General features: G+C 38.7%; 1 protein-coding gene across 2 annotated transcripts in view; it reads right to left on the bottom strand.

Moving 5' to 3' along the window:
• The window catches only part of LOC133659245 (histone deacetylase 4-like), a 128996-nt gene extending 102796 nt beyond the window's left edge, over positions 1–26200 (bottom strand). The window contains exons 1-3 of one of the 2 annotated variants that reach the window (XM_062061994.1): positions 25969–26200; positions 17918–18067; positions 8792–8936 (exon numbers count right to left, since the gene is read on the bottom strand). In XM_062061994.1, coding sequence (XP_061917978.1) covers positions 8792–8813 — 22 coding nt within the window. In that variant the 5' untranslated portion in view covers positions 8814–8936; positions 17918–18067; positions 25969–26200. The remainder of the gene's footprint in view (positions 1–8791; positions 8937–17917; positions 18068–25968) is intronic. The other variant, XM_062062001.1, reaches the window with a different exon arrangement.
• Between the last annotated feature and the right edge of the window lie 1373 nt (positions 26201–27573).

Here is a 27573-nt window from a genome sequence, read left to right on the forward strand (position 1 = left end):
TACTGAGAAGAGACTTGCGGTGAGTCACCAGCCAGTTGAGGCACGTCACTGAGTTGAGCCTCACCATGGATTGCGCAATGACTCGGCTAACTGCTGGCCTGCTGTGCAGTGAGACCGTATTGCTATATGAATTATATTATACATTTCCATAGTTTAGTTAGCTGAGGTATATAATGTACAGTGTATTTTGTCAACAACTGTATGTGTGTAACGTATTTCTTGTGCTGAGCAATCATAAAACTGCTGCGAAGACGCACTGTGTGAGGCTCGCAGTAATCCCGCCTCCTGGTGGTAGAGGGCGGTAGTGATCCCAGAGATCATTCATGCGACTACTCAGCTGCAGAAGAAGTGACAACAAGCAGCAACAGTTAGCGATCGTTTATTTTTTCCTCTTGCCTGGACTATTAACATGGAGGATTACATATCTAAAATAAAACAGTTTTCTAAACTGGACTTTCAATCGAAGCAGGAGGTAATACTTAAAGGAAGATCTCCATCGAGACAGAGAGACTTTTAAAACTGAAGAAAGATAAGGAAGACTTCTATAAACAAGTTAGCGATGCTTTTGTTCAAAAGGAGCTGCGCATGGACTTCATTTATAAGTAACTGTAAGACCATAATAACGTTTTTTTTTTAATTAAATGTGCTTTTTTGTGTGCTACAGTTTGTAGCACACAAACTGTTTAATGTTGCACTTTTTGTATGTAGAAGAAAAGTTTTGTCATTTTATTTAACCTGAGCAACAACTTGAATCAGTTTAATGTTGCACTTTATATGTGGAAATGTGGCACTTTATATGTAGAAAGGTTTTGTTAAGAAACCAATTCTGAGCCTTATCTTATTTAGTTTTTATTTTATATATGTTGACCGCATTAACCCTGGCAATGGACCCTGTGTGTATATGTATGTTGTTGTTATGCTAAGCATTCATGACTGCCTGCTGTTGCACTGATCAGCCTAGTGGTGGCTCACATCCATCACACACACAGCTATTTCTATTTTTGGGCAGAAATATTATAGTGTTCCCAATGTTAAAAGGATAAAGCCATTGTTTACAAATTTGGTAAATAAATAACCAGAAAATTTATATTTTGTTGTTTGCTTACTGTACCGAAAATGAACCGAACCGTGACCTCTAAACTGAGGTACGTACCGAACCGAAATTTTTGTGTACCGTTACACCCTTAGGTGTAAGTAATGCTTCCATCCGCAGTATTATCCAGTAAACCGAATAGCGAACTTTCCACTAAACGTGTGCAAAGTGGATTGCGTCTGTTAAGTAAGCAGAATCCATTTTAAAGTTAAAGTTAAATTACCAATGATTGTCACACACACACTAGGTGTGGTCAAATGTATCCTCTGCATTTGACCCATCCCCTTGTCCACCCCCTGGGAGGTGAGGGGAGCAGTGGGCAGCAGCGGTGGCTGCGCCCGGGAATCATTTTTGGTGATTTAACCCCCAATTGCATTCATGACTGCCTGCTGTTGCACTGATCAGCCTAGTGGTGGCTCACATCCATCACACACAGAGCTATTTTAAAGCAATGTTAAAAGGATAAAGCCATTTTTTACAAATTTTGGTAAATAAATAACCATAAAATGTATATTTTGTTGTTTTCTTACTGAACCGAACCGTGACCTCTAAACCGGGGTACGTACCGAACCGAAATTTTTGTGTACCGTTACACCCTTGCCTATATATATATATATATATATATATATATATATATATATATATATATACACACACACATACACATATATATATTTATATGTATATACACAAATATACACGCACACACACACATTTGTGCTACAGCATTCAGCACATAAAGTAATCAGTCCTAAGCAAACATTTATGATACCACTGTAACAACAGCTAATGCACACTGCACAGCCTTATCAGTGTGACCTGCTTTTGTTGTGGGAAATAAACCCGACCAAGCATTTTGCTTTTCTCTGAAGAGATTTACGTTAAATGATATTTAATCTAAAAATCCCATGGCTGCTGTAATAAAGAAAATGCCCGGGATCAAACATGTGCATGTTACTAAGCTCATTTACATATCAGAAAAATGGCCCAACACAAGGCTGGCACGCAAACACTTGCTAACCCCCTGCTGAAACTGCGCACGCATATACACACACACATGCTTCTTAAAGGCCTGGTAGTTTGGGGGGGCGGGTGGGTGTTGTGGGGGGGCTGAATCTAGCTCAGAAAAATGATCAGCTTGAGTTAAAAATGCAACTTAGCCACACATGTAAGAGCTTCATTGTTCACACAAAGGGCAAAGTTAATGTTGCATAATTCAACAAAATAAAAAATAATCTAATTGAAAGGGTTGAAAAACAATTGAAAATTTATTTTCTTATTGCTTGAAAAGCAATTGAAAAGCAACTTAAGCCAAGATAAATTTTTAAAAATCAGGTATGATAACAATCCTTCAATCTACCTTGCTTGACTTTAGCTTTCAGATTATCTCACGATTAACACGACACATACTGGGTAACCCGTTGTTAAATAATCAAAGCCCAGTAGATCGTGAAAAGTAGTGTTGGTGCTAGGAATTTTCAAAATGGTGTCCCAGGGACCCCATCAAGTCATAAAAATGGGGTCCCACAGTACATTTTTTAACCGATTTGAAAACAAATGATAAATGTATGCATCATCCCGTTATATCTCACATTCTATATTGTGTTTTGGAAAAAGGTTGTCATAAACATTACTTAATTCATTAAAAAAATAATACAAAAGAAAACATTTTTTTATGCATATGTAAATGTATTCAGTTATAAACATTCATTCCCTTTCTTCTTTCCTTCATGGATCTAAACTTTACCTCTGCCTGTAGTTTTATCTAAATGTTTATTTAATAAGTTGTAGGTGTATTTATTTCAGTATAAAAGTGTAAAAAGTGTTTTACTTCGGTCATGAAATAATGATAATGGTGTGCCAGGGCATACATGCATTATTTAACGAGTCCACATCAACTTCAGATCTATCCGTCAATTCAATAATTCATAAAAACAATGATTTGATTCAATATTATGTTTTGAGCAATCGCAGTTTTAAAGAAAAAAAACAGTTTTGTTTTATTAGTCAACATTGCATAACCATGCCACATGATTTTGTCAAGGACTGTACCAAACTTACTGCCACGTATAGGAAGTGTTTGTAAGATGATGAGTAGGGGTGTAATGGTACGTGTATTTGTATTGAACCGCTTCGGTACGGGTGTTTCGGTTCGGTTCGGAGGTGTACCGAACGAGTTTCCACACGGACATATTAAGTAGCGTACCGCACGTTGTGTAAACAATGCACACCGAGGCACAACACACGGCATGCTAGCAACGACCGGGCTACGACGACATGTAAAAGCCAGAGCTGGAAGACCCTCCTGCCTCGTTAAGATCTCCCGTTTGGGAACACTTTGGCTGCGCGATACAACAATGGAGGACGGCGGTTTGCCGACATAGTTCAGCAGCTGCTTCTGACAACAGGTCAAACATGCTAACCAATTTGAAGCGTCACCATCGCATTCAAGCAGCCTCTCCTCGGCGATTCAGGCAGGGCTAAAGCAATAACAAATGGTTTTATAGCAGCAGATTTAAGACCATATTGCATTAGAAACTAGATTTTGACCCACTTCTATGGTGGAAGAACAATAAGCCCATATATCCTCTTACTGCCAAGTTAGCCAGGCTTGGGGGGGAAAGAAAAGTTAATCTGAGGCTGAGTTGACTTGAAACTGTTTAATGTTGCACTTTTTATATGTAGAAGAAAGGTTTTGTCATTGTATTTAATCTGAGCAACAACTTGAGGCAGTTTAATGTTGATTAACGTGGACCCCGACTTAAACGAGTTGAAAAACTTATTTGGGTGTTACCATTTAGTGGTCAATTGTACGGAATATGTACTGTACTGTGCAATCTACTAATAAAAGCCTCAATCAATCAATCAAAAAAAGCACTTTATATGTAGAAAGGTTTTGTTAAGAAACCATTCTGAGCCTTATCTTATTTAGTTTTTATTTCATATGCACTACCGTTCAAAAGTTTGGGGTCACAATTTTGTGGAATAGCCTTCATTTCTAAGAACAAGAATAGGCTGTCGCGTTTCAGATGAAAGTTCTCTTTTTCTGGCCATTTTGAGCGTTTAATTGACCCCACAAATGTGATGCTCCAGAAACTCAATCTGCTCAAAGGAAGGTCAGTTTTGTAGCTTCTGTAACGAGCTAAACTGTTTTCAGATGTGTGAACATGATTGCACAAGGGTTTTCTAATCATCAATTAGCCTTCTGAGCCAATGAGCAAACACATTGTACCATTAGAACACTGGAGTGATAGTTGCTGGAAATGGGCCTCTATAAACCTATGTAGATATTGCACCAAAAACCAGACATTTGCAGCTAGAATAGTCATTTACCACATTAGCAATGTATAGAGTGTACTTCTTTAAAGTTAAGACTAGTTTAAAGTTATCTTCATTGAAAAATAAGGACATTTTAATGTGACCCCAAACTTTTGAACGGTAGTGTATGTCGACCACATTAACCCTGGCAATGGACTCTGTGTTTATATGTATGTTATGCCATTGTTTACAAATTTGGTAAATAAATAACCAAAAAATTTATATTTGGTTGTTTTCTTACTGTACCGAAAATTAACCGAACCGTGACCTCTAAACCGAGGTACGTACCGAACCGAAATTTTTGTGTACCGTTACACCCCTAATGAAGAGTATTGCAGCTATCGGCTATTCCAGTAGTCAAGTAATCTATAAATTAGTTTATTCGATTAATTTTCAAGTAATTGGATAGAACACAATTTATATTGCATTTTAGAAAAAAAATTCAAATAAAAAACGATTTGTCCGCTTGCCATAACCTTAATTCTTTTTTTTTTTTATTTAAATCATCAACATTAAACTGCACTTTTAAGATATGTGCACCAATAAAAATAAAATAAAAACTCTCCGCTGTTCGCTGCCACACAGCTCATTGGAACGCACACACCACTGCTCCAATGTGTGCTCTACTGCCACGGTCGTGCGGAAGTTATGTTTAAAGTTCCGGGTACTCCATGCAGTCCAGATTTTACAAATTGTATTAGTTACACTCATTAAACTAAGTGCAGCCTGTGTAGTAGTGAAGTGTGAAGTCAATTATATTTAAATAGCGCATTTCTCTACAGACTCAAAGCACTTTACATAGTGATACCCATTATCTACATCTTTAAGCCACATTTAAACCAGTGTGGGTGGCACTGGGGGCAGGTGGGTAAAGTGTCTTGCCCAAGGACACATCAGCAGTGACCAGGGTGGCGGAAGCGGGGATTCAACCTGGTTGCTGGGACGGCACGCCACCCATAGTATTTGTAATTGTAGTAATAAAATAAGCGGCAAGAATTGAAAATTAGAGCAAAACGATATAAGAAAAAAATATATGTTAAAAATAATTACAAATAACACAGATTTGGTTTTAAATACCGTATTTTCCGGACTATAAGACGCACTTAAAATCATTTTTTTCCTCAAAACTCGACAGTGCGCCTTATAAGACGGTGCGCATAATGTACGGAATAATTGTGGTTTTGCTTACCGACCTCGAAGCTATTTTATTTGGTACATGGTGAAATGATAAGTGTGACCAGTAGATGGCAGTCAAACATAAGAGATACGTGTAGACTGCAATATGATGGCAGTCACACACAAGAGATATGTGTAGACTGCAATATAACTTAAGTAAACAACACCAACATTTTATATGTTCCATTGAGAATATAGAACATTAAACACGGCGCTCAAAAATCTATCAAAATGTTTTAGTACGACTTTGGTAAGCTATGAAGCCGCACTACTTGATGGATTGTACTGTGCTTCAACATACAAGTATTATTATGGTGTGTGTATAAGATAAGACATATTATATGGCGTTTTGTTTCGCAATATTATGCAAAAGCAACTTTTCTTACCTTCTGGGACCTGCTGATCTGTATTTGGGATCTGCATAAGTCCTGAAAAATTGCGCAAGTCCCCCTTTGTAGTCCGTGCAAACACCGTAGTCGATAATCTTCTTCTTTTTCTCTATCTTCTTGTTATGGGACATTCATCCTCCGCTGTTGCCATTTCTAATATAAAGTAGTGTAAAGTTCTTACTTATATCTGTCAGTAAAATCGCCATAAAAGCGCTATAAAACATAACGGTGTAGTGAGTTTACATTGTTCACCCAAGGAACTTTAGTTATTAGAGAGTTCAGGTCGGACGTTTTTTCCCGGGACACAATTTCCCCGTTGTTATTGCACTAGTGAGCCACGGATGAGGTGATGCTGCTCCGTAATTGATTGAAGTAAAGTCTGAATGTCATTAAAACAGTTAGATCCATCTTTTGACACTTCTTCCAGTACCGTCTTTGCACACTACACCGCTACAACAAAGATGATGGGGAGAAGACGCTGTTGAAGGTGAGCCACGTAAATAAGACCGCCCACAAAACGGCGCATCCTGAAGAGACTGTCAGAAAGCGGCTTAAAGATGGTCTGTAAAACATCATCTATGCAACATTTTGACCAAAGAACCACCATTACATGTTATGTAGACCACAAGGAAGTGCTTTCCATTTAGAAAAAAATAATAATAACATGACTCCTTTAATGCGCCCTATAATCCGGTGCGCCTTATATATAAAAAAAGATCGAAAATAGACCATTCATCTGCAGTGCGCCTTATAATCCGGTGCCCCCTATGGTCTGGAAAATACGGTATATGTATAACCTTTTGTAAACCTTGTAAAGAAAATATATGCATCAAATTTATGCAAATTATATGATGTCACGCCCCCACAGCAATCTGTGGGAAACACTGTTCTAGTGATGCAGCGATTGATCGGCCAAAGAAAAGTGGACCATTTCCATGAAAAAGCATGTGATCAGTCAAAGCCGATCCCCTGATACCTCATTTATTTTTGGTACCCCAGCTGAGCGAGGCGGCTAGCAGCTAACTGTTTATCTTTATACACACTGTGGCATCGCTTCCCTAAGTTAATAATCATCACGACGTGCATCCCTATTATTTATGACCTGGTTTAGGCTACACAGGCTTTTTAAAAAAAAATATAAGTAACATATAGGAACGATCCAATGGTAAAAGTGTAATTTTAATGTTATGTGCATAAGAAGAAAGAATAAATGTCATTAGAAAAATCCTTGATTATTTAAACCTTTTTTCCCTACAAGACGCGTTGAGGATAGAAAGTGTGTTTATTTCAGTTCCTCGATTGATCAAACAAGTTGCGACCTGGTCTCGGATAGGCTGCAGAAAATGGATGGATGGATGGACGCCCGGTTGTTTAAAAAGATGATTTTTATCAGTCATTACTAGGGATGTCCGATAATATCGGACTGCTGATATTATCGGCCGATAAATGCTTTAAAATGTAATATCGGAAATTATCGGTATCGGTTTCAAAATTATCGGTCTCAAAAAGTAAAATGTATGACTTTTTAAAACGCCGCTGTGTGCACGGATGTAGGGAGAAGTACAGAGCGCCAATAAACCTTAAAGGCACTGCCTTTGCGTGCCGGCCCAGTCACATAATATCTACGGCTTTTCACACACACAAGTGAATGCAACGCATACTTGGTCAACAGCCATACAGGTCACACTGAGGGTAGCCGTATAAACAACTTTAACACTGTTACAAATATGCGCCACACTGTGAACCCACACCAAACAAGAATGACAAACACATTTCGGGAGAACATCCGCACCGTAACACAACATAAACACAACAGAACAAATACCCAGAACCCCTTGCAGCACTAACTCTTCCGGGACGCTACAATATACACCCCCCGCTACCCCCTACCACCCACTTCAACCCCGCCCACCTCAACCTCCTCATGCTCTCTCAGGGAGAGCATGTCCCAAATTCCAAGCTGCTGTTTTGAGGCATGTTAAAAAAAAATAATGCACTTTGTGACTTCAATAATAAATATGGCAGTGCCATGTTGGCATTTTTTTCCATAACTTGAGATGATTTATTTTGGAAAACCTTGTTACATTGTTTAATGCATCCAGCGGGGCATCACAACAAAATTAGGCATAATAATGTGTTAATTCCACGACTGTATGTATCGGTATCGGTTGATATCGGAATCGGTAATTAAGAGTTGGACAATATCGGAATATCGGATATCGGCAAAAAAGCCATTATCGAACATCTCTAGTCCTTGCTATTTCAACCTAACCTGACTCTCGCCAGATCCTTGTAGTTCGCTGAGCTCCACACAAGGATCTGGGCTCGAGGGCATTGCAAACTCCTTCAAGATAGCAAAAAATAATGAACCAATCAGGATCGCCGGGCGGGATTTCATAACTGTGACGTAGCGCCGAAGCGACTGTTTGATTCAAACAACAATGACGGCACGCAGCGAGGAGTCGTGTGCTGACATTGATTCTGCGTATTTTCTTTGCACAAACGACATCGATCGTCTACTGACATTGCTACGTTGTTTCAGTAAAAGTTCTCTAACTTTTCGCTCTGTCATTATCCAATATGTCGGCTGTTCTGTTTTGGATTTCCCAGCATCGCTCTCATCAGCGTCACGGGTTGATTTCGACGTGAGTGGTTGAAGTAGCACGTCATTCAAGATAACGGACAAGTGGTTTATCCAATCACAAACAATTATCCAAGATCCTTGTGTGGAGCTCAGGGAACTACAAGGATCTGGCGAGAGTCAGGTTCATTTCAACCGCCATGACATTGTAAAAAAAAAAAAAAAAAGTCTTACCTTGATGACTGTGTGACGTCATTGCTGAAGGTAATGTTGGCGAGCACCTGTGTGTGCAGATGATATCGATCTGATGCACAGAGATCAGCAGGATGTGTTTTGTTCTTTGCTACTGCAATCAGGAGCATCAATCGCTGATGCCAACCTATAAGGGAGGAAGAAAATATTCACTCTTACATAGGGAACGGAAACATGAAGAACTTACACTAAACATTAGAGATGTCCGATAATATCGGCCTGCCAATATTATCGGCCGATAAATGCTTTAAAATGTAATATCGGAAATTATCGGTATTGGTTTCAACCTCCCGATTTTCCCGGGAGACTCCCCAATTTCAGTGCCCCTCCCGAAAATCTCGCGAAAATTCCCCCGATTTCCACCCGGACAACATTATTGGGGGCGTGCCTTAAAGGCACTGCCTTTAGCGTCCTCTACAACCTGTCGTCACGTCCGCTTTTCCTCCATACAAACAGCGTGCCGGCCCAGTCACACAATATATGCAGATTTTACACACACATATGTGAATGCAAGCATACTTGATCAACAGGCATACAGGTCACACTGAGGGTGGCCGTATAAACAACTTTAACACTGTTACAAATATGCGCCACACTGTGAACCCACACCAAACAAGAATGACAAACACATTTCGGGAGAACATCCGTACCGTAACACAAAATAAACACAGCATAAACACAACAGAACAAATACCCAGAACCCTTTGCAGCACTAACTCTTCCGGGGCGCTACCACCAAACCCCCCCCCCCCCCCCGCCCCCCCCCCCCGAATTCGGAGGTCTCAAGGTTGGCAAGTATGCTCTAGTACAGTGGTCCCCAACCTTTTTGTAGCTGCGGACCGGTCAACGCTTGAAAATTTGTCCCGCGGACCGGTGGGAGGAGGGGACGTGGGGGGATTTTTTTTTTTTTCCATAAAGAAATACAATCATGTGTGCTTACAGACTGTATCCCTGCAGACTGTATTGATCTATATTGATATATAATGTATGTGTTGTGTTTTTTATGTTGATTTTTTTTTTTTTTTTTAATTTCTTGTGCGGCCCGGTACCAATCGGTGGTTGGGGATCACTGCTCTAGTATACTCTGGAGAGAAGCTGTGTGCCTTCATTGTTTTTGTAGCTGTTGTTTTGAGGCATGTTTAAAAAAATGTATTTAAATTTAATTTAATTTAAAAAACCGGATTGATAATCTGATCCGGAAAGCCGGCCAAACTATTGGCACGCAATTGGAGGCGTTTGTGTCAGTGAGGGACAGGAGGACACTGGACAAACTGCTGGCCATCATAGACAATCCTGCCCATGCACTCCACCTGACAATTAAGGGACAGCGGAGTTCATACTCCAACAGGCTCCTTCAACTTCCTTCCCGCACTGTGCGATTCAAGAACTCCTTCATTCCGCACTCCATCCAGCTGTATAATCACTCGCCATACAGCAATAGATGACATCTGCCTATTACCTGACACCTGACATGTTAGCTACGTCTCTTTGTTTATAATGTCTATTTTCTATTTCCTGCTGGACCTATTCTCTATTTTATGCTGCTGCTGTCATATAGACTGTATATACTGTAATATTGTACATGGTCATTAGTTTATATTGTATATATGTTATAGACATAATATAATATATCTGTATATAAATTACTCTGTACACATATTATGTATATATTCATATATATGTTAGATTTTTTTATAGCTATATTAGTCTATTTATACCTGCATTGTCCTTTCCATCATTGTAACTGAGCTACTGTGTTGAACAATTTCCCTTGTGGATCATTAAAGTTTGTCTAAGTCTAAGTCTAATGCACTTTGTGAAAGTCAAAGTATAGTATTTCCCATAGTTGTAGTGAGTATCAGGATTATCTCAGGGAGAGCATGTCCCAAATTCCAAGCTGCTGTTTTGAGGCATGTTAAAAAAAATAATGCACTTTGTGACTTCAATAATAAATATGGCAGTGCCATGTTGGCACTTTTTTCCATAACTGGAGTTGAAGTTGTTCTCTTATTTTGGAAAACCTTGTTTTTGATTGATTTATTGAAACTTGTATTAGTAGATTACAGTACATATTCCGTACAATTGACCACTAAATGGTAACACCCGAATAAGTTTTTCAACTTGTTTAAGTCGGGGTCCACGTTAATCAATTCATGGTAAAGTTACATTGTTTAATGCATCCAGCGGGGCATCACAACAAAATTAGGCATAATAATGTGTTAATTCCACGACTGTATATATCGGTATCGGTTGATATCGGAATCGGTAATTAAGATTTGGACAATATCGGAATATCGGATATCGGCAAAAAAGCCATTATCGGCGTATTTACTAAACATATAAAGTAATTTTAGATGACGTTTGGGTCAGGCGCCTTAGTGGAAACTAGTGTTAAATTGTAGAAACATGAAAGAAAAGATAAATGTTCATATTTCATGTAAGAATATAATTTTTTAATTATTGTCCATGTATTTATTTTTAGAGAGTGGCCTGAATTCCTGGCGCCCCGAGCAAAGGGTGTCAGATGTAATCAAGACGCGTGAATCGAGTCGATACAAAAAGAAAGGGGGTGAAATTGCCCAAGGGCAAGGTGGATGGGGGGAGCGAGTATGTTGAAGCCCTTGTGCGTGTATCTGTTGGCAGAGATCACTGATGTCTTCTGAAATGGCATGGAGTGTGTGTGTGTTATGGCAGGGTGGGGCAGGGTTGACAACAAGAAGGCCAGACAGTGGGGCAAATTGCTCCCCAAAAAAGTCGGTCAATGCGTCGTGCATGCTTGCTTTGTTATGGAAGGAGTAGGAGGGGTCTGTGTCACGGGTAGTACGCGCTCAGGGTGGGCCTCGTACAACATCACCCTACTACCCCCCTCCCCCAGTCTCTCGGGTCGAGGGGGTTGGTGTGTTCATGTGCAAGAGAGTGTGTGCTTGGCTATTGTCCCCAAAAAGAGCTCGCTTGATGCAGGATGACAGATCTGGGGAGCCCTGAAGTAAAACCACAAAAGGCTGCAAACGTTTTCTGACCGTGTCTTCAGGATGCACCGTTTCATGAGCGGTCCCATGGTGCGTTCCATTTACTTCGGAAGTTGGAAGTCGGAGCTGGGAATGACGTCACAGCCGAGTTGCGAGCGTTCCAGTTGCGAGGTCGGAAATCAAGATGGCCACATCCACGATAGCTATTTTTGCGCTTTCCTTGTCTAATCATATACAACTTATGGAAAATATGCACTCTTTATCCAACCTTCAAACACGATGGATGAAGAGGAAGGGAACACAAATGCTATTGCTAGCAATGTAGAACTTATAAAACACATTAAATACATTTTGTTTACGCTACAGTAACATTACCATAAATAAACGTTCATGAATCATATACGGCTGATTTAGTGCGACAAAAACGAATCAAAAGTACTAAAGTAGAGGTGGGAATCTTTGGGCACCTCACGATTCAGGAGCTACAATTTAATTAAAAATCGATTATTGATGCATCTTTAATTTATGTATATTGATTAAGGGTGCAACGGTACACAAAAATTTTGGTTCGGTACGTACCTCGGTTTAGAGGTCAAGGTTCGGTTCATTTTCGGTACAGTAAGAAAACAACAAAATATAAATTTTTTGGTTATTTATTTACCAAATTTGTAAACAATGGCTTTATCCTTTTAACATTGGGAACACTATAATATTTCTGCCCAAAAATAGAAATAGCTGTGTGTGTGATGGATGTGAGCCACCACTAGGCTGATCAGTGCAACAGCAGGCAGTCATGAATGCTAAGCATAACAATAACATACATATACCCACAGGGTCCATTGCCAGGGTTAATGTGGTCAACAAAGATAAGGCTCAGAATGGTTTCTTAACAAAACTTTTCTACATATAAAGTGCTTTTTTTGATTGATTGATTGAGACTTTTATTAGTAGATTGCACAGTACAGTACATACTCCGTACAATTGACCACTAAATGGTAACACCCGAATACGTTTTTCAACTTGTTTAAGTCGGGGTCCATGTTAATCAATATTAAACTGCCTCAAGTTGTTGCTCAGATTAAATAAAATGACAAAACTTTTCTTCTACATACAAAAAGTGCAACATTAAACCGTTTCAAGTCAACTCAGCCTCAGATTAACTTTTCTCCCCCCCCCCAGCCTTTAACCCTGGTGACTTTCACTCAATCTTCATGTTTTTTGCCAGAAAAATCAGTTTATCCACATTGTCTGCAGAAAGAAGAAGTGGGTCAAAATCTAGTTTTTAATGCAATATGGTCTTAAATCTGCTGCTATAAAAACACCAACGGCATTTGTTATTGCTTTAGCCCTGTCTGACTCGCCGAGGACAGGCTGCTTGAATGCGGTGTCTGCACAACGCTCGTCTTTCTCGTCGTTGAAGCGATGTTCACTTGGGCGTGGTGACGCTTCAAATGGGTTAGCATGTTTGACGTGTTGCCAGAAGCATACCCTACTGCTGCTGAACAATGTCGACAAACCGCTTTCGCTTTGTTGTCGTAGCCCGGTCGCTGCTAGCATGCCGTGTGTTGTGCCTCGGTGTGCATTGTTTACACAACGTGCGGTACGCTACTTATTATGTCCGTGTGGAAACTCGTTCGGTACACCTCTGAAACGAACCGAAACCCCCGTACCGAAACGGTTCAATACAAATACACGTACCATTACACCCTTACATTAAATACATGTTTACGCTACAGTAACATTACCATAAATAAACATTCATGAATCATATACGGCTGATTTAGTGCGAGAAAAACTAATCAAAAGTACTAAAGCAGAAGTGGGAATCTTTGGGCACCTCACGATTCGATTACGATTCAGGAGCTACAATTTGATTAAAAATCGATTATTGATGCATCTTTAATTTATGTATATCGATGCAGTTTTACATTTCTTTCGTTTCACTAAATAAGCATTTATCACTTGCAACTTTTAAAAACAGTGCATTTGTTATAAGAAACAGTTGAATTAATAATAATAAATGGAAATGTATGCAAAACTGGAACATAAGTGCCCTAATTTGACCTCTGTATGTATGATGAGATTATCGCAGATCTTCAAGATGCAACCTTTTAAGCAAATTTGAATAATAGGATATTGAGACTGATTTGGTGGATTTAAAGATTCCTTTTTTATTCATAAATTAAATTGTAAATGGGTATTTGGAGGCTAGATTTTGAAATGTATTGTACTGTATTTTGTATATTATATGATGATGTATATTTTAACTGTGGGTCCCTGTCCATAAGCTGTGTGCTACTAGTGATGACCTTTTTGCAGAACGGACTCTGATAATAACAAAATAAACAATAATGAAATACAAAACTATGTCTGTCTGTAAATAAATAAATAAAAGAAATATAAAGGAGTTGGTCGGATCTCTCTGTGAACTGTCTGCATTACTTTATGTACAATGAATAATCCATTATTGACGATTACTAATCGATTTTACAATCGCCTGAGTCCGAATTGCGATACATCGGAAAATCTATTATTTCCTCCGCCTATACGAAAAACGGATATTACAGATAACTGTTTACATCAAGAGCAGCCATCTTTTAAACCAACTCGGGGGGTGGTGAGAATGTTTAGACTTTCCGAGTCAGAAATTCGACCTCGAGGGGCGTTCCAGTAGAAATTCCGACTACGAATTAGAAAATTCCTACTTCCCAGTAGAAATGGAACGCACCATTTAATACGTGGTTACGTGGCTTTGACAGCGTCTTCTCCCCGCCATCTTTTTTGTAGTGTTTAGCGCAGGGGTGGCAAACTTATTTTAGCTCCGGTGCCACATGGGGGAAAATCTATTCCCAAGTGGACAGGACTGGTAAAGTCATGGCATAAAACTTCAGATTGTTTTGTTTGTCGTTTGTTTTACTTTGGCCAAAAGCACAAACAGCACAATCTGAAAATGTACATATTAAAAATGATGCTCTTGGTGCAGTTTCAAAAACACAATGAACTTAGACTTTGTCTCAGTGTATCTACAAAGCCATTAAACTTTAAGACACAGCCAAACCGGGATTGAACAAACCACAAAAACAATAATAAAAAAATAAAAACTCTTCTGGCTATCAAATACTGCATTTGTCATTTCCACGTATTAATCCCCTCCTAACTCACAAACTCAACAACCAATACAAAAGAAGGTCAAAACTATTAAAGAGAGTTGAGTTACACTCTGTGTCCACTTTTCTCTTTTTTGACAGAGATATTTTGGGAAAATGAGCCTTCCAAACCACAGTGTGTTCGAAGCATAAGACGTAAAACGGCAGGTTTTACGTTTCCTTTGGGTCAGGGGGAGCAGCCGCAGCCACGCTTTACTATGTACCTCTTGCTTGGAGTACTTACTTGGCCCCGCTATAAACCGTTTGTTTGCCTAACAGAATTGCTATCGTAACATCCAGCGGATACATTTAGAACAGCAGTTTCTTTCATTCAAAAATTGCAGCTCATTTTCATACTTGGGAAACGTCATCATGCTGGATTTGACGTGTTTGCGGGCCTGATCTGGCACGCGGGCTGTACGTTTGACATCCCTAGTTTAGTGCTTCCATAGAGAGTCTGCTGACATATTAAGTTCGAACTATGCGCTACTTTGTATTAGAAAATGCTACAGTGGAGGATGCATGTGCATGTACGAGCCAGTCCGCCCCACAACAAGACAGAGTGAAAAAGAAGGAGCTTATTGTAAACAGCAGTGTTTCCCACACATTCATTTATTTGTGGCGGCCCGCCACGAAAGAATTACGTCCGCCACAAATAAAAAATAAATAAATAAATAAATAAACTTTTTTTTTTTTGTCCTGTCCAGCTTCTCAGGCAAATCATATAGTTGATGTAGATGCCCATATAGGCTGTTCAGATTTACTTTACAAAAGAGAAGTGTAGGATACTTCTCTTGTTGCCTTATTTGTATTTGACCACTACTGTTTTCTGTTTATTTGTTACTGACTGTGGCAGTATACCTCTGCCTCTGTTTCACTTTATGTTGCTGGTAAATAATATGGTTGTAGTAGTAGGCTAAAGTTAAATTATTTAGTATGCACTAATTAAAGGGGCAGAGCTTTAAGAGACATTTTAGCTTTTATATTTTATAAGATATATTTTTTGTAAGAACTACAATTAATAAATATATTTCAGTGAATAACTTATTGTTCAAATCTGTATATAAGTATGTACATAAAGTGTTGTAATTATATTGTAAAATGGATGGATGGATGGATGGATGGACAATTAAAACAAAACTGTTATTATTAATTAGTAAATATACATTTTAGATTGGATTATGACAGCAGCTACTGATTATTTTTGTAATCGAGTAATCTGTCGATTAATTTGTTTGATTAATCGAGTAACTGAATAAAACACACTTTCAAGCCTCAACGTGTCTTTTAGGGAAAATAGTTGAAATAAAAAAGGATTTTTAGAATTACATGTATTCTTTCTTCTTATAAATGCACATAACATTGAAGTTGTACTTTTACGAAAGGATTATATGGTTATATGGACGGGATCCCGTCCATATAACCCGCAAATACAATTCAAACACCTAAACAACACACACACTCACTCAGCCCAAAGGACCGTTCACCTAACCCAAGGTTCATAAAGCTTATATATTTAACCAAAGTTACGTATGTGACACGCACGTACGGGCAAGCGATCAAATGTTTGGAAGCGCAGCTGCGTACTCAAGGTATCGCGTCTGCGTCTGTGTATCCAAATCAAAGTCCTCCTGGTAAGAGTCTCTGTTGTCCGAGTTCTTCGATCTTGACTGCATCTTTCGGGAATGTAAACAATGAAACACCGGCTGTGTTGTGTTGCTGACTTCCCTCGCAAAATACTCCGCTTCGCACCGACAACTTTCTTCTTTGCTTGCTCAGCTTCTTTCTCCATAATGCAATGAACAAATTTTAACAGATTCACCAACACAGATGTCCAGAATACTGTGGAATAATGAGATGAAAACAGAGCTATTTCGTATTGGCTTCAATGGGGGAGCCACACCTCTGTTTCACTGGCTACGTCACGTGCATACGTCATCCTCCAAAGGCGTTTTCAACCGGAAGTTTAGCGGGAAATTTAAAATTGCACTTTATAAGTTAACCCGGCCGTATTGGCATGTGTTGCAATGTTAAGATTTCATCATTGATATATAAACTATCAGACTGCGTGGTCTGTAGTAGTGGGTTTCAGTAGGCCTTTAAATAAATTTAAAAAAAGGCCGGAATATGCATTTACAGTTTGATTTCAAATTTTCAGGACTTGTGTAGATCCCAAATACACAGAAACAGGTAACAACAGTTAGGAAAAGTTGGTTTTGCATAGTAGGGCCTCTTTCACATACCTGCACATTTTAACAAGATCAAGAAAATAAAAACACCTGTTGACCGTGTCAGAGAGGTATACATTTAATGTGTGTTGTTGTGGTTAGAGTGTGCGTATTTCGCTAAATATTATAAACACATCTCAGTATGATGCGGTGCAGATCTACACAACATTATATTTTTGTAAAAGCCTATTTTTGATACAGCCTTTCACTAGTCGACATACTGGTGGTGGGGGCGTGGTTATGGGTGCGGTCACAATGACGCCATCAAGTAATTTGCATATGATATGATTTTCATTAAAAAGACTAAAAAAATTCTACATACATATAAAACAAATCTGTTTTTATTCATTAGTATTAACTTATATCTTTTTATCATATTATCAATTGTTGCTGCTTTTTGTACAAGGTACTTAGTTGAGACTTTTTCAAGTGTTTACAGACTTTTAATGACTTTTTTTAAACTAAAAACAACTAGCAACCAGACAAGCATCTTCTTCGGTGTTATTATAGAATGTACTCGTGTTTAGAGACTCTACTTCTGTCCCTCGATGTCCCTGACTAAAGAGGCTGAAGCAAGCATGGCGTCACACTTGCTTCGCGCTGTCTCTCCAGTTGGACTTTCTCTCCTTAAAAGCCGCCACCGTCCTCTTTTGTAGATGTATATATATATATATATATATATATATATATATATATATATATATATATATATATATATATAGACATGCTGATAATTTTCCAGACAATGGCATGCATTTTGTTTACCTCCAATTTCGGTTTGAGGTGATCAAAGTCTTTTTTCGGTGGTCAAGTTTTCGGTGCATCACTTGTCAATAGTCTGCGATGAGGTGGTGACTTGTCCAGGGTGCACCCTGCCTTCCGCCCGAGTGCAGCTGAGATAGGCTCCAGCACCCCCTGCGACCCCGAAAAAGGGACAAGCGGTAAAAAATGGATGGATGGACTTGTCAATAGTGCGCAAATAATAGGCTAAATATATCAATTGATACTGTAATGAAGAGGTAATGTTAATGTTTTATGTTCATGTGGTTTGAATTTGATATCAGTTTTTCCCATATTTACAAACACACCCTGCGTGCCTGAACGGTGATTGGCGGAGAATGATGAAGTGTTGTTGTGTGTACGGCGGGGAAGCGCAGACTCACAGATACGAAAGTGTTTTCATGGGAGGTAAAACCTGTTGGAATTGTGCCATTGTTTGTTATCATATGATTGGTAATAAAAGTTAAACATTGCGTCGGACTTTGTTTGATTTCTTCTTGGGCTACAATAAATTATATAACTTTAATTTGTTTTCAAGTACAAAAAAAAGCTCATATTTTCAAGGTGTGTTCGTAAAAAAATGCTGTGGTCGCAGCGCCACATTCAATTATATTAAGGGGAAACCCTGGAGATGTTCAGCAATCATAATTGTTGAGCCTGGGGTTTGTTCGTCTCTCACTTCAAAAAGGGAGAATGACAAGAATGGCGCTCCCAGCAACTGAGCACGCTCATATAACTGTAGAATTAACTGAACGCAGTGATCCCTCTTTTCAGTCATTAACAATCTTTGTCTCGTCGCTGGGCGGAGAGCCGGGTGCCAGCTTTACACACCAGGGTTTCCCACACATTCATTTATTTGTGGCGGCCCGCCACGAAAGAATTACGTCCGCCACAAATTTTAAAAAAAAATTTAAAAAAAATGTTTTTTTAATTAAAAATTGTATTTTATTTTTTTTTGTCCTCTCCAGCTTCTCGGGCAAATCATATAGTTGATGTAGATGCCCATATCGGCTGTTTAGATTTACTTTACAAAAGAGAAGTGTAGGATACTTCTCTTGTTGCCTTATTTGTATTTGACTTTATTAAATGTATTTATATTAGAAACACAACATGTGTATATAACAAAGGGTGCAAAGTCTGCAGGCAGTAGGGAACACATGGTTAAGTTCAGGGAGTAAAACTGATGGCAGTCTAAAGTTCAAGATTTTTGGAGCTCTTTGTTCAGTGGATCAGATGTTTGATGAAGCTCTGTGTCTATCTACCACCACTACTGTTTTCTGTTTATTTGTTACTGACTGTGGCAGGACACCTCTGCCTCTGTTTCACTTTATGTTGCTGGTAAATAATATGGTTGTAGTAGTAGGCTAAAGTTAAATTATTTAGTATGCACTAATTAAAGGGGCAGAGCTTTGAGACATTTTAGCTTTTATATTTTATAAGACATATTTTTTGTAAGAACCACAATTAATAAATATATTTCAGTGAATAACTTATTGTTCAAATCTGTATATAAATATGTACATAAAGTGTTGTAATTATATTGTAAAATGGATGGAGGGATGTTTAAAACAAAACTGTTATTATTAATTAGTAAGTATACATTTTTTGAGCCTTTTTAGAGAAAATCAAATCATTGTAGTAAATTATGCAAATTACTCGATGATGTCATGGTGACCACGCGCATAGCCACGCCCCCCCCCCCCCGCCACAGGTATCTTGGCAGTTTACGGGAAACACTGCACACACAGGAACCACGTACAGACAGCCTCCCTACTCACAACTCCCTGCAAAGTAACAAAAATTAGAAAAGCCAAATGTCCCGTTGTGGGAATAGTTCATCTTCAAATTGGATGGACCTTATTAGCCCAACAACACTGACGAACAAGCGAGAATGCCCTGATCATGCGATGGCAATAAACAAAAAGACAAGGTCCAAAACTGTAGCTGCCACTATGACGTGTAGTCATGTTTTAAAAATTACCGTAAGTCTTGAACTATACAAAGTATTTCAATGGTTGGAATCTGCGTTTTTGCATTATATACGAGGGTTTTACGGTAATCTACGTCACAGCAGCTCAGACGAGGCACCAAGCAGACTGGGCGTGGTTTGTTTCCACAGAGTGTTTCCAGAGCGGCCTGCCTAAAATGCAGGTGTCAGGGATAAACCCGGAATTAGATTTTTACAAGAAAGTTCTGCAAGAAAAGTGATATTATATCAGATGGTAGGTGGGGTTTATTTTTACCCTTCGCATTGATATTTTGCCATGTTTGTTGCATTTTTGTTGTATATCGCTTGATTGTAAATAATGTCGATCGAAAAGGGGTGTGATAAGTAAAAGAGTAGCGACGTTCATCTGTTGTCAATATTCAGTGTTTTATCGTTCACAGTTAATATCGTAAATCCCACATTATTGTCATGTACTTTGCGGGTGTCTCATTCAGTAGAAAATTTAAAATTCCATTCCGTTTTTTTAAGGCAGTCTGTCTTTTTTAGCATTAGCATTTATCAACGTTTTTTAGCATTCAATCAGACATTATTGGAAGTTTTTGTATTAGTGTTCCTAAAAATAGGACACAAACACACATATATTGTACAGCAGATTGTCACATCTTATATATGTGTGTGTGTGCTAGTGTTGTCCCGATACCGATGTTTTGGTACCAGTACCAAAACCATTTCGATACTTTGATACTTTTCTAAATAAAGGGGACCAAAAGAAATTGCATTATTGGCTTCATTTTAACAAAAAATCTTACGGTACATTAAACATATGTTTCTTATTGCAAGTTTGTCCTTAAATAAAATAGTGAACATACAAAACAACTTGTCTTTTATTAGTAAATAAGCAAACAAAGGCTCCTAATTTAGTCTGCTGACGTATGCAGTAACATATTGTGTCATTTTCCATTATATTATTTTGTCAAAATTATTAAGAACAAGTGGTAGAAAATGAATTATTAATCTAATTGTTCATTTACTGTTAATATCTGGTTACTTTCTCTTTTAACATGTTCTATCTACACTACTGTTAAAATGTAATAATCACTTATTATTCTGTTGTTTGGATACTTTACATTAGTTTTGGATGATACCACAAATTTGGGTATCAATCCGATACCAAGTAGTTACAGGATCATACATTGGTCATATTCAAAGTCCTCATGTGTCCAGGGACATAATTCCTGAGTTTATAAACATAATATAAAATGAAACGGAAGATGTTGTTGCAAAAAAATATTGACATAATCATAGTAGTATCGACTGGATATGTGCCTGTCCTTGGTATCATTACAGTGGATGTCAGGCGTAGATCCACCAATGGCGTTTGTTTACATTTTGACGCCGGTGAGCTACGGTGTGTAGTGAAGCATGTTTAGATATTCCTCGTCCTGCAGGGATGATACTTGTAAGAAACATACTTTATTAGTCACCATGGAGGCGAGGATTTGTGATTTAGAAGTAGCTAAAACACTGCTGACTGGGGCTGGACTTTAGCCGCCAGCTAGCTACCCATGTCTTAAAGCACCTCTTCCGGTGGGCATTTTTTATTGTTATAACTTCACTTTTACCGTCAGTTTTTCAGCCAAAATGCGTCCGTTCTCCCTTTTCTGTCTACACACTGTGTCTGTTTGTAAGTACACTGTGATTGTGCGCTGCCGAACATGCTCGTAAACCAGCAATCACACAACGTGACGACGACAGGGGGGCGCGGTGGACCGGTACTTTTCAGAGGCAGTATAGTACCGAATATCGCGGAACTATACTAATACCGGTATACCGTACAAATGTATATATACAGCATACTTGCCAACCTTGAGACCTCTGAATTCGGGAGATGGGGGCGGGGGGGTGTATATATTTTTAAGTATGTCTTATATATACATATATATATATTTTTAAGTATGTCTTTTATATATATATATATATATATATATATATATATATATATATATATATATATATATATATATATATATATATATATATATATATATATATTAGGGCTGCAACTAACGATTAATTTGATAATCGATTAATCTGTCGATTATTACTTCGATTAATCGATTAATAATCGGATAAAAGAGACAAACTACATTTCTATCCTTTCCAGTATTTTATTGAAAAAAAACAGCATACTGGCACCATACTTATTTTGATTATTGTTTTTCAGCTGTTTGTACATGTTGCAGTTTATAAATAAAGGTTTATTAAAAAAAATAAAATAAAAAAAAAAAAGCTTCTGCGCATGCGCATAGCATAGATCCAACAAATCGATGACCAAATTAATCGGCAACTATTTTTATAATCGATTTTAATCGATTTAATCGATTAGTTGTTGCAGCCCTAATATATATATATATATATATATATATAAATAATCAGTTCAATGGAGAAGACTGATCTACAAAACGTGCAGGCAGCATACCCCTTCCCCTTCCAGCTGTCCTGGATGAACTGAAATTATTTTGTCCAATTATTTTGGAACTTGCAAGCGTACTTCTTCTTCTTACTCGTCGTCGCCATGTCTCTTCTTCGTTCTTCTGCTTCGTCTCTGTTATGTTTTTGGACATTACTACTTGCCGTAGTTTTGAAGCAATGCATGATGGGAATCCGGATGTTGTGTGTGTCAGTGTATTAACGTGCCAGCTGGAATAAACACACGCTGAGAAATAGCTCCGTGCCTGCCTACTTGTATAATGACAATAAAGTCCTATCCTATCCTACTTTATGGGTTATAGATAAACCTATGGATAACGGAGACATATATAATAGTCTCCTTTTCAGGTGAGAGAGGACGCTAAAGGCAGTGCCTTTAAGGCACGCCCCAATATTGTTGTCCGGGTGGAAATCGGGAGAAATTCGGGAGAATGGTTGCCCCCGGGAGATTTTCGGGAGGGGCACTGAAATTCGGGAGTCTCCTGGGAAAATCGTGAGGGTTGGCAAGTATGATATACAGATACATAGATAGATATACTGACCCCCAGACACATTTTTTTCTCTGAATGTGGCCCTTCCGAGTCAGAGTAAAACAACTTGCACTGAGCCTAGTCTATAAAATCCGCTACACCTCCCTGATACCGAAGTACATGTCAAACTACTTCCATAACGTAAATGACTGCCATAACCACAACACCAGGGGGAGCTCCACAAACCATGTTAAACCCAGATTCCAATCTAACAAAGGTCTTAACTCATTCTCCTTCTATGCCACATCAATATGGAATGCACTCCCAACAGGTGTAAAAGAAAGGTCATCCCTATCCTCATTCAAAACCGCACTAAAACAACACCTCCAGGCAACTTCAACCCTTGACTAACACCCACCCCCCTCCACATCCCCGGATTGTAAATAACCAAATGTAAATAATCAAATGTATTTCTAATGTATATACTTGTTTTTATGCTATCTGAACTCACTATGTTCTCTTCTCGCTGTACATATCCTACCAAGTCAGACCTACACTGTTTCAATGTCCATTTTTTTCTGATGATGCAATTGTTGATGACTGAAGTGCTGATATCAACCAAACCCTCCTCATCCCACTCCCCGGATTGTGAATAATGTATATACTCTGATGATAAACTTGTGTGATGACTGTAATATGATGATAGTATATATTTGTACCATGAATTGATTTACGCGGACCTCGACTTAAACAAGTTGAGAAACTTATTCGGGTGTTACCATTTAGTGGTCAATTGTATGGAATATGTACTGTACTGTGCAATCTACTAATAAAAGTTTCAATCAATCGATAAAAAAAAAATTATAATAATAATTGCCCAGGCCTGTTCTAATGTGTGGCTCCTTGAGACAAGAATATGCTGATTGACAGTCTAAAAGTAACATGTGTATGGTCTTCCATCACTCGTTTATTCCACAGTTGTATGCATGTTCATGTATAACATATAAAAATCGCAAATCGAATTCGCACATTTGGAGAGAAAAATCGCAATTACATTTTTTTCTCTCAAAATTGTGCAGCCCTACTGTGTATGAAACAGTCCTGTGGTGGTGCAGAGCTGTACAAACAGTAGGGCTGTGAGTCTTTGGGTGTCCCACGATTCGATTCAATATCGATTCTTGGGGTCACGATTCGATTCAAAATCGATTTTTTTTCCAATTCAACACGATTCTTGATTCAAAAACGATTTTTTTTCCCGGTTCAAAACTATTCTCTATTCATTCAATACATAGGATTTCAGCAGGATCTACCCCAGTCTGCTGACATGCAAGCAGAGTAGTAGATTTTTGTAAAAAGCTTTTATAATTGTAAAGGACAATGTTTTATCAACTGATTGCAATAATGTAAATTTGTTTTAACTATTAAATGAACCAAAAATATGACTTATTTTATCTTTGTGAAAATATTGGACACAGTGTGTTGTCAAGCTTATGAGATGCGATGCAAGTGTAAGCCACTGTGACACTATTGTTCTTTTTTTTTTTTTTAATAAATGTCTAATGATAATGTCAATGAGGGATTTTTAATCACTGCTATGTTGAAATTGTAACTAATATTGACACTGTTGTTGATAATATTCATTTTTGTTTCACTACTTTTGGATTGTTCTGTGTCGTGTTTGTGTCTCCTCTCAGTTGCTCTGTTTATTGCTGTTCTGAGTGTTGCTGGGTCGGGTTTGGTTTTGGAATTGGATTGCATTGTTATGGTATTGATGTGTATTGTTTTGTTGGATTGATTAATAAAAAATAAAAAATAAAACAAATTAAAAATGTAAAAAAAAAAAAAAAGATTTTTGAAAAATGAGAATCGATACTGAATCGTACAACGTGAGAATCGCGATTTGAATTTGAATCAATTTTTTCCCACACCCCTAATGTGTATGGTCTTCCTTCACTCGTTTATTCCACAGTTGTATGCATGTTCATGTATAACAGGGGTCCCCAAACTTTTTGACTCGGGGGCCGCATTGGGTTAAAAAAAAATTGGCCGGGGGCCAGGCTGTATATATATATATATATATATATATATATATATATATATATATATATATATATATATATATATATATATATATATATATATATATATGTGTGTGTATATATACATATATACATTGTCTTTATAATCCATTTTGTCATTTAACATCAATTAACATTAATGTTCATCAACATTTAACATTGTCACGTTATTAAGATTCGATGGGAAAGTTCATTTTTAGACAATATGATTTGCCTGAGCGGCTAGGAGACACTAAGAGTAACAAGCGGTAGAAAATGGATTAGAAAGGAAAGACTAAAAAAATAATAATAAAAATTAAAATTAAAAAATTAAAATTTTTAACTTGGGACTTCCTGTGGGCTGGATTTTGGATGCTGGGGGGCCGGATCCGGCCCGCAGGCCGTAGTTTGGGGACCCCTGATGTATAACATATAAAAATCGCCAATCCAATTCGCAAATTTGGAGAGAAAAATCGCAATTACATTTTTTTCTCTCAAAATTGTGCACCCCTGCTGTGTATGAAACAGTCCTGTGGTGGAGCAGAGCTGTACAAACAGCCGCGATGAGCTGCTTTAGTGTAGCAACAGCTTCAACGCCTCCATTCACAAAAAAAAAAAAAAAAAAAAAAAAGATTGACGCATGCAAGAGAGAATTACCACCGCCCATCCCAAAACCATTCTCACATACTACTGCAGGCTGGGAGATTTCTGTGCGCATTCTTATTTCCGTCAAAACATCGTTATGGGGCGAAAGTGCTGCAGTGAAGCTAAAGGTGCACTAAAAATAGCCTAGCAACAATCGGCATAATAAACATCTCATGCCCACCACCCCCACCCTTCTTATTGCCCGGACACTTCCCGCCCTCTACAGTGCAAAGAACCGCAGGAACATGGTTAGAAGAAGGCAAATAATCCCCTGCCGCAGTGTAAGGCTGAGATATAAAGACGGGCGAGTAGAAAAGTTGAGCCGGACAATGTTTACGCGCATCGCATCCCTGCCGGAGACCCGACATCAAGGCGGCGAGACGTTCACGTACCGCTCCGGAAAAAAACAAAAAAAAAACAACTTACCGGAAGCTCGACTCAACGGGCCCTGGAGGCGACCAGGCGTCCGGACGTGGGTCCCACGCGGCGTTTTAGTCCTCTCTCATGCCCCAACTCCCGGGCTTTTCCTCGGCTTAGCAAGAGGAGGAGGAGTAGGGGGGCCGCGAAAAATTCATCTCCTGACAGATTCCGCCATACTGGATTTTGGTGTTCGGGCTCAGCGTCACATGGAGCGCCCCTGCACACAGCGAGGGGCGGGGTCAGGTCGGCCCCGTGCGCGAGCGAAAACAAGCCGCGTGCGCGCGCGCGCGAGGGCGCCCTACGTCACTGTGTCCACATTTCCAACGTCGTTTTTTTTAAAACATCTGTTAAAATAGTCTGCGAGCATTGTTTCATTCATATGGCAACGCTGCAGAGTTTATGACAATATTACTTTAGGTACTTGTGGTAGTCATATATTTTGATTGAAACTTTTATTCAATTATCAATCAATTATATTTTATATAGCGCTTTTCTCTAGTGACTCAAAGCGCTTTACATAGTGAAACCCAATATCTAAGTTACATTTAAAGGCCTACTGACACCCACTACTACCGACCACGCAGTCTGATAGTTTATGTATCAATGATGAAATCTTAACATTGCAACACATGCCAATACGGCCGGGTTAGATTAGTAAAGTGCAATTTTAAATTTCCCGCAAAATATTTTGCTGAAAACGTCTCGGTATGATGACGTTTGCGCGTGACGTCACGGATTGTGCGGACATATTGGGACACCATTGTGGCCAGCTATTAAGTCGTCTTTTTCTCTGTTCTCAATTGTGTCTGATGATAACAACCAAACCTAACCCACCCACCCCCCACACCCCGGATTGTAAATAATGTAAATAATTCAATGTGATTATCTTGTGTGATGACTGTATTATGATGATAGTATATATCTGATAGTATATATCTGTATCATGAATCAATTTAAGTGGACCCCGACTTAAACAAGTTGAAAAACTTATTCGGGTGTTACCATTTAGTGGTCAATTGTACGGAATATGTACTTCACTGTGCAACCTACTAATAAAAGTCTCAATCAATCAATCAAAAGTCTGTTTTCATCGCAAAATTCCACAGTTTTCTGGACATCTGTGTTGGTGAATCTTTTGCAATTTGTTTAATGAACAATGAAGACAGCAAAGAAGAAAGCTGTAGGTGGGAAGCGGTGTATTAGCGGCCGGCTGCAGCAACACAACCAGGAGGACTTTGAGTTGGATAGCAGACGCGCTACCCTGAGTACGCAGCTTTGGCTTCCAAACATTTGATCGCTTGCCCGTACCGCTATGTGCATGTCTCGTACGTAACTTTGGGGAAATATATGTGCTGTATGAACTTTACGGAGGTGAACGGTACTTTGGGCTGTGGGATTGAGTGTGTTGTACGGGTGTTTGATTTGTATTGGCGGGTTATATGGACGGGAGGGGGGGAGGTGTTTGTTATGCGGATTCATTTGTGGCATATTAAATATAAGCCTGGTTGTGTTGTGGCTAATAGAGTATATATATGTCTTGTGTTTATTTACTGTTTTAGTCATTCCCAGCTGAATATCAGGTCCCACCCGCCTCTCACAGCATCTTCCCTA

Source organism: Entelurus aequoreus, linkage group LG01 (genome assembly GCF_033978785.1).
Source record: "Entelurus aequoreus isolate RoL-2023_Sb linkage group LG01, RoL_Eaeq_v1.1, whole genome shotgun sequence".
Classification (NCBI taxonomy): Eukaryota; Metazoa; Chordata; class Actinopteri; order Syngnathiformes; family Syngnathidae; genus Entelurus; species Entelurus aequoreus.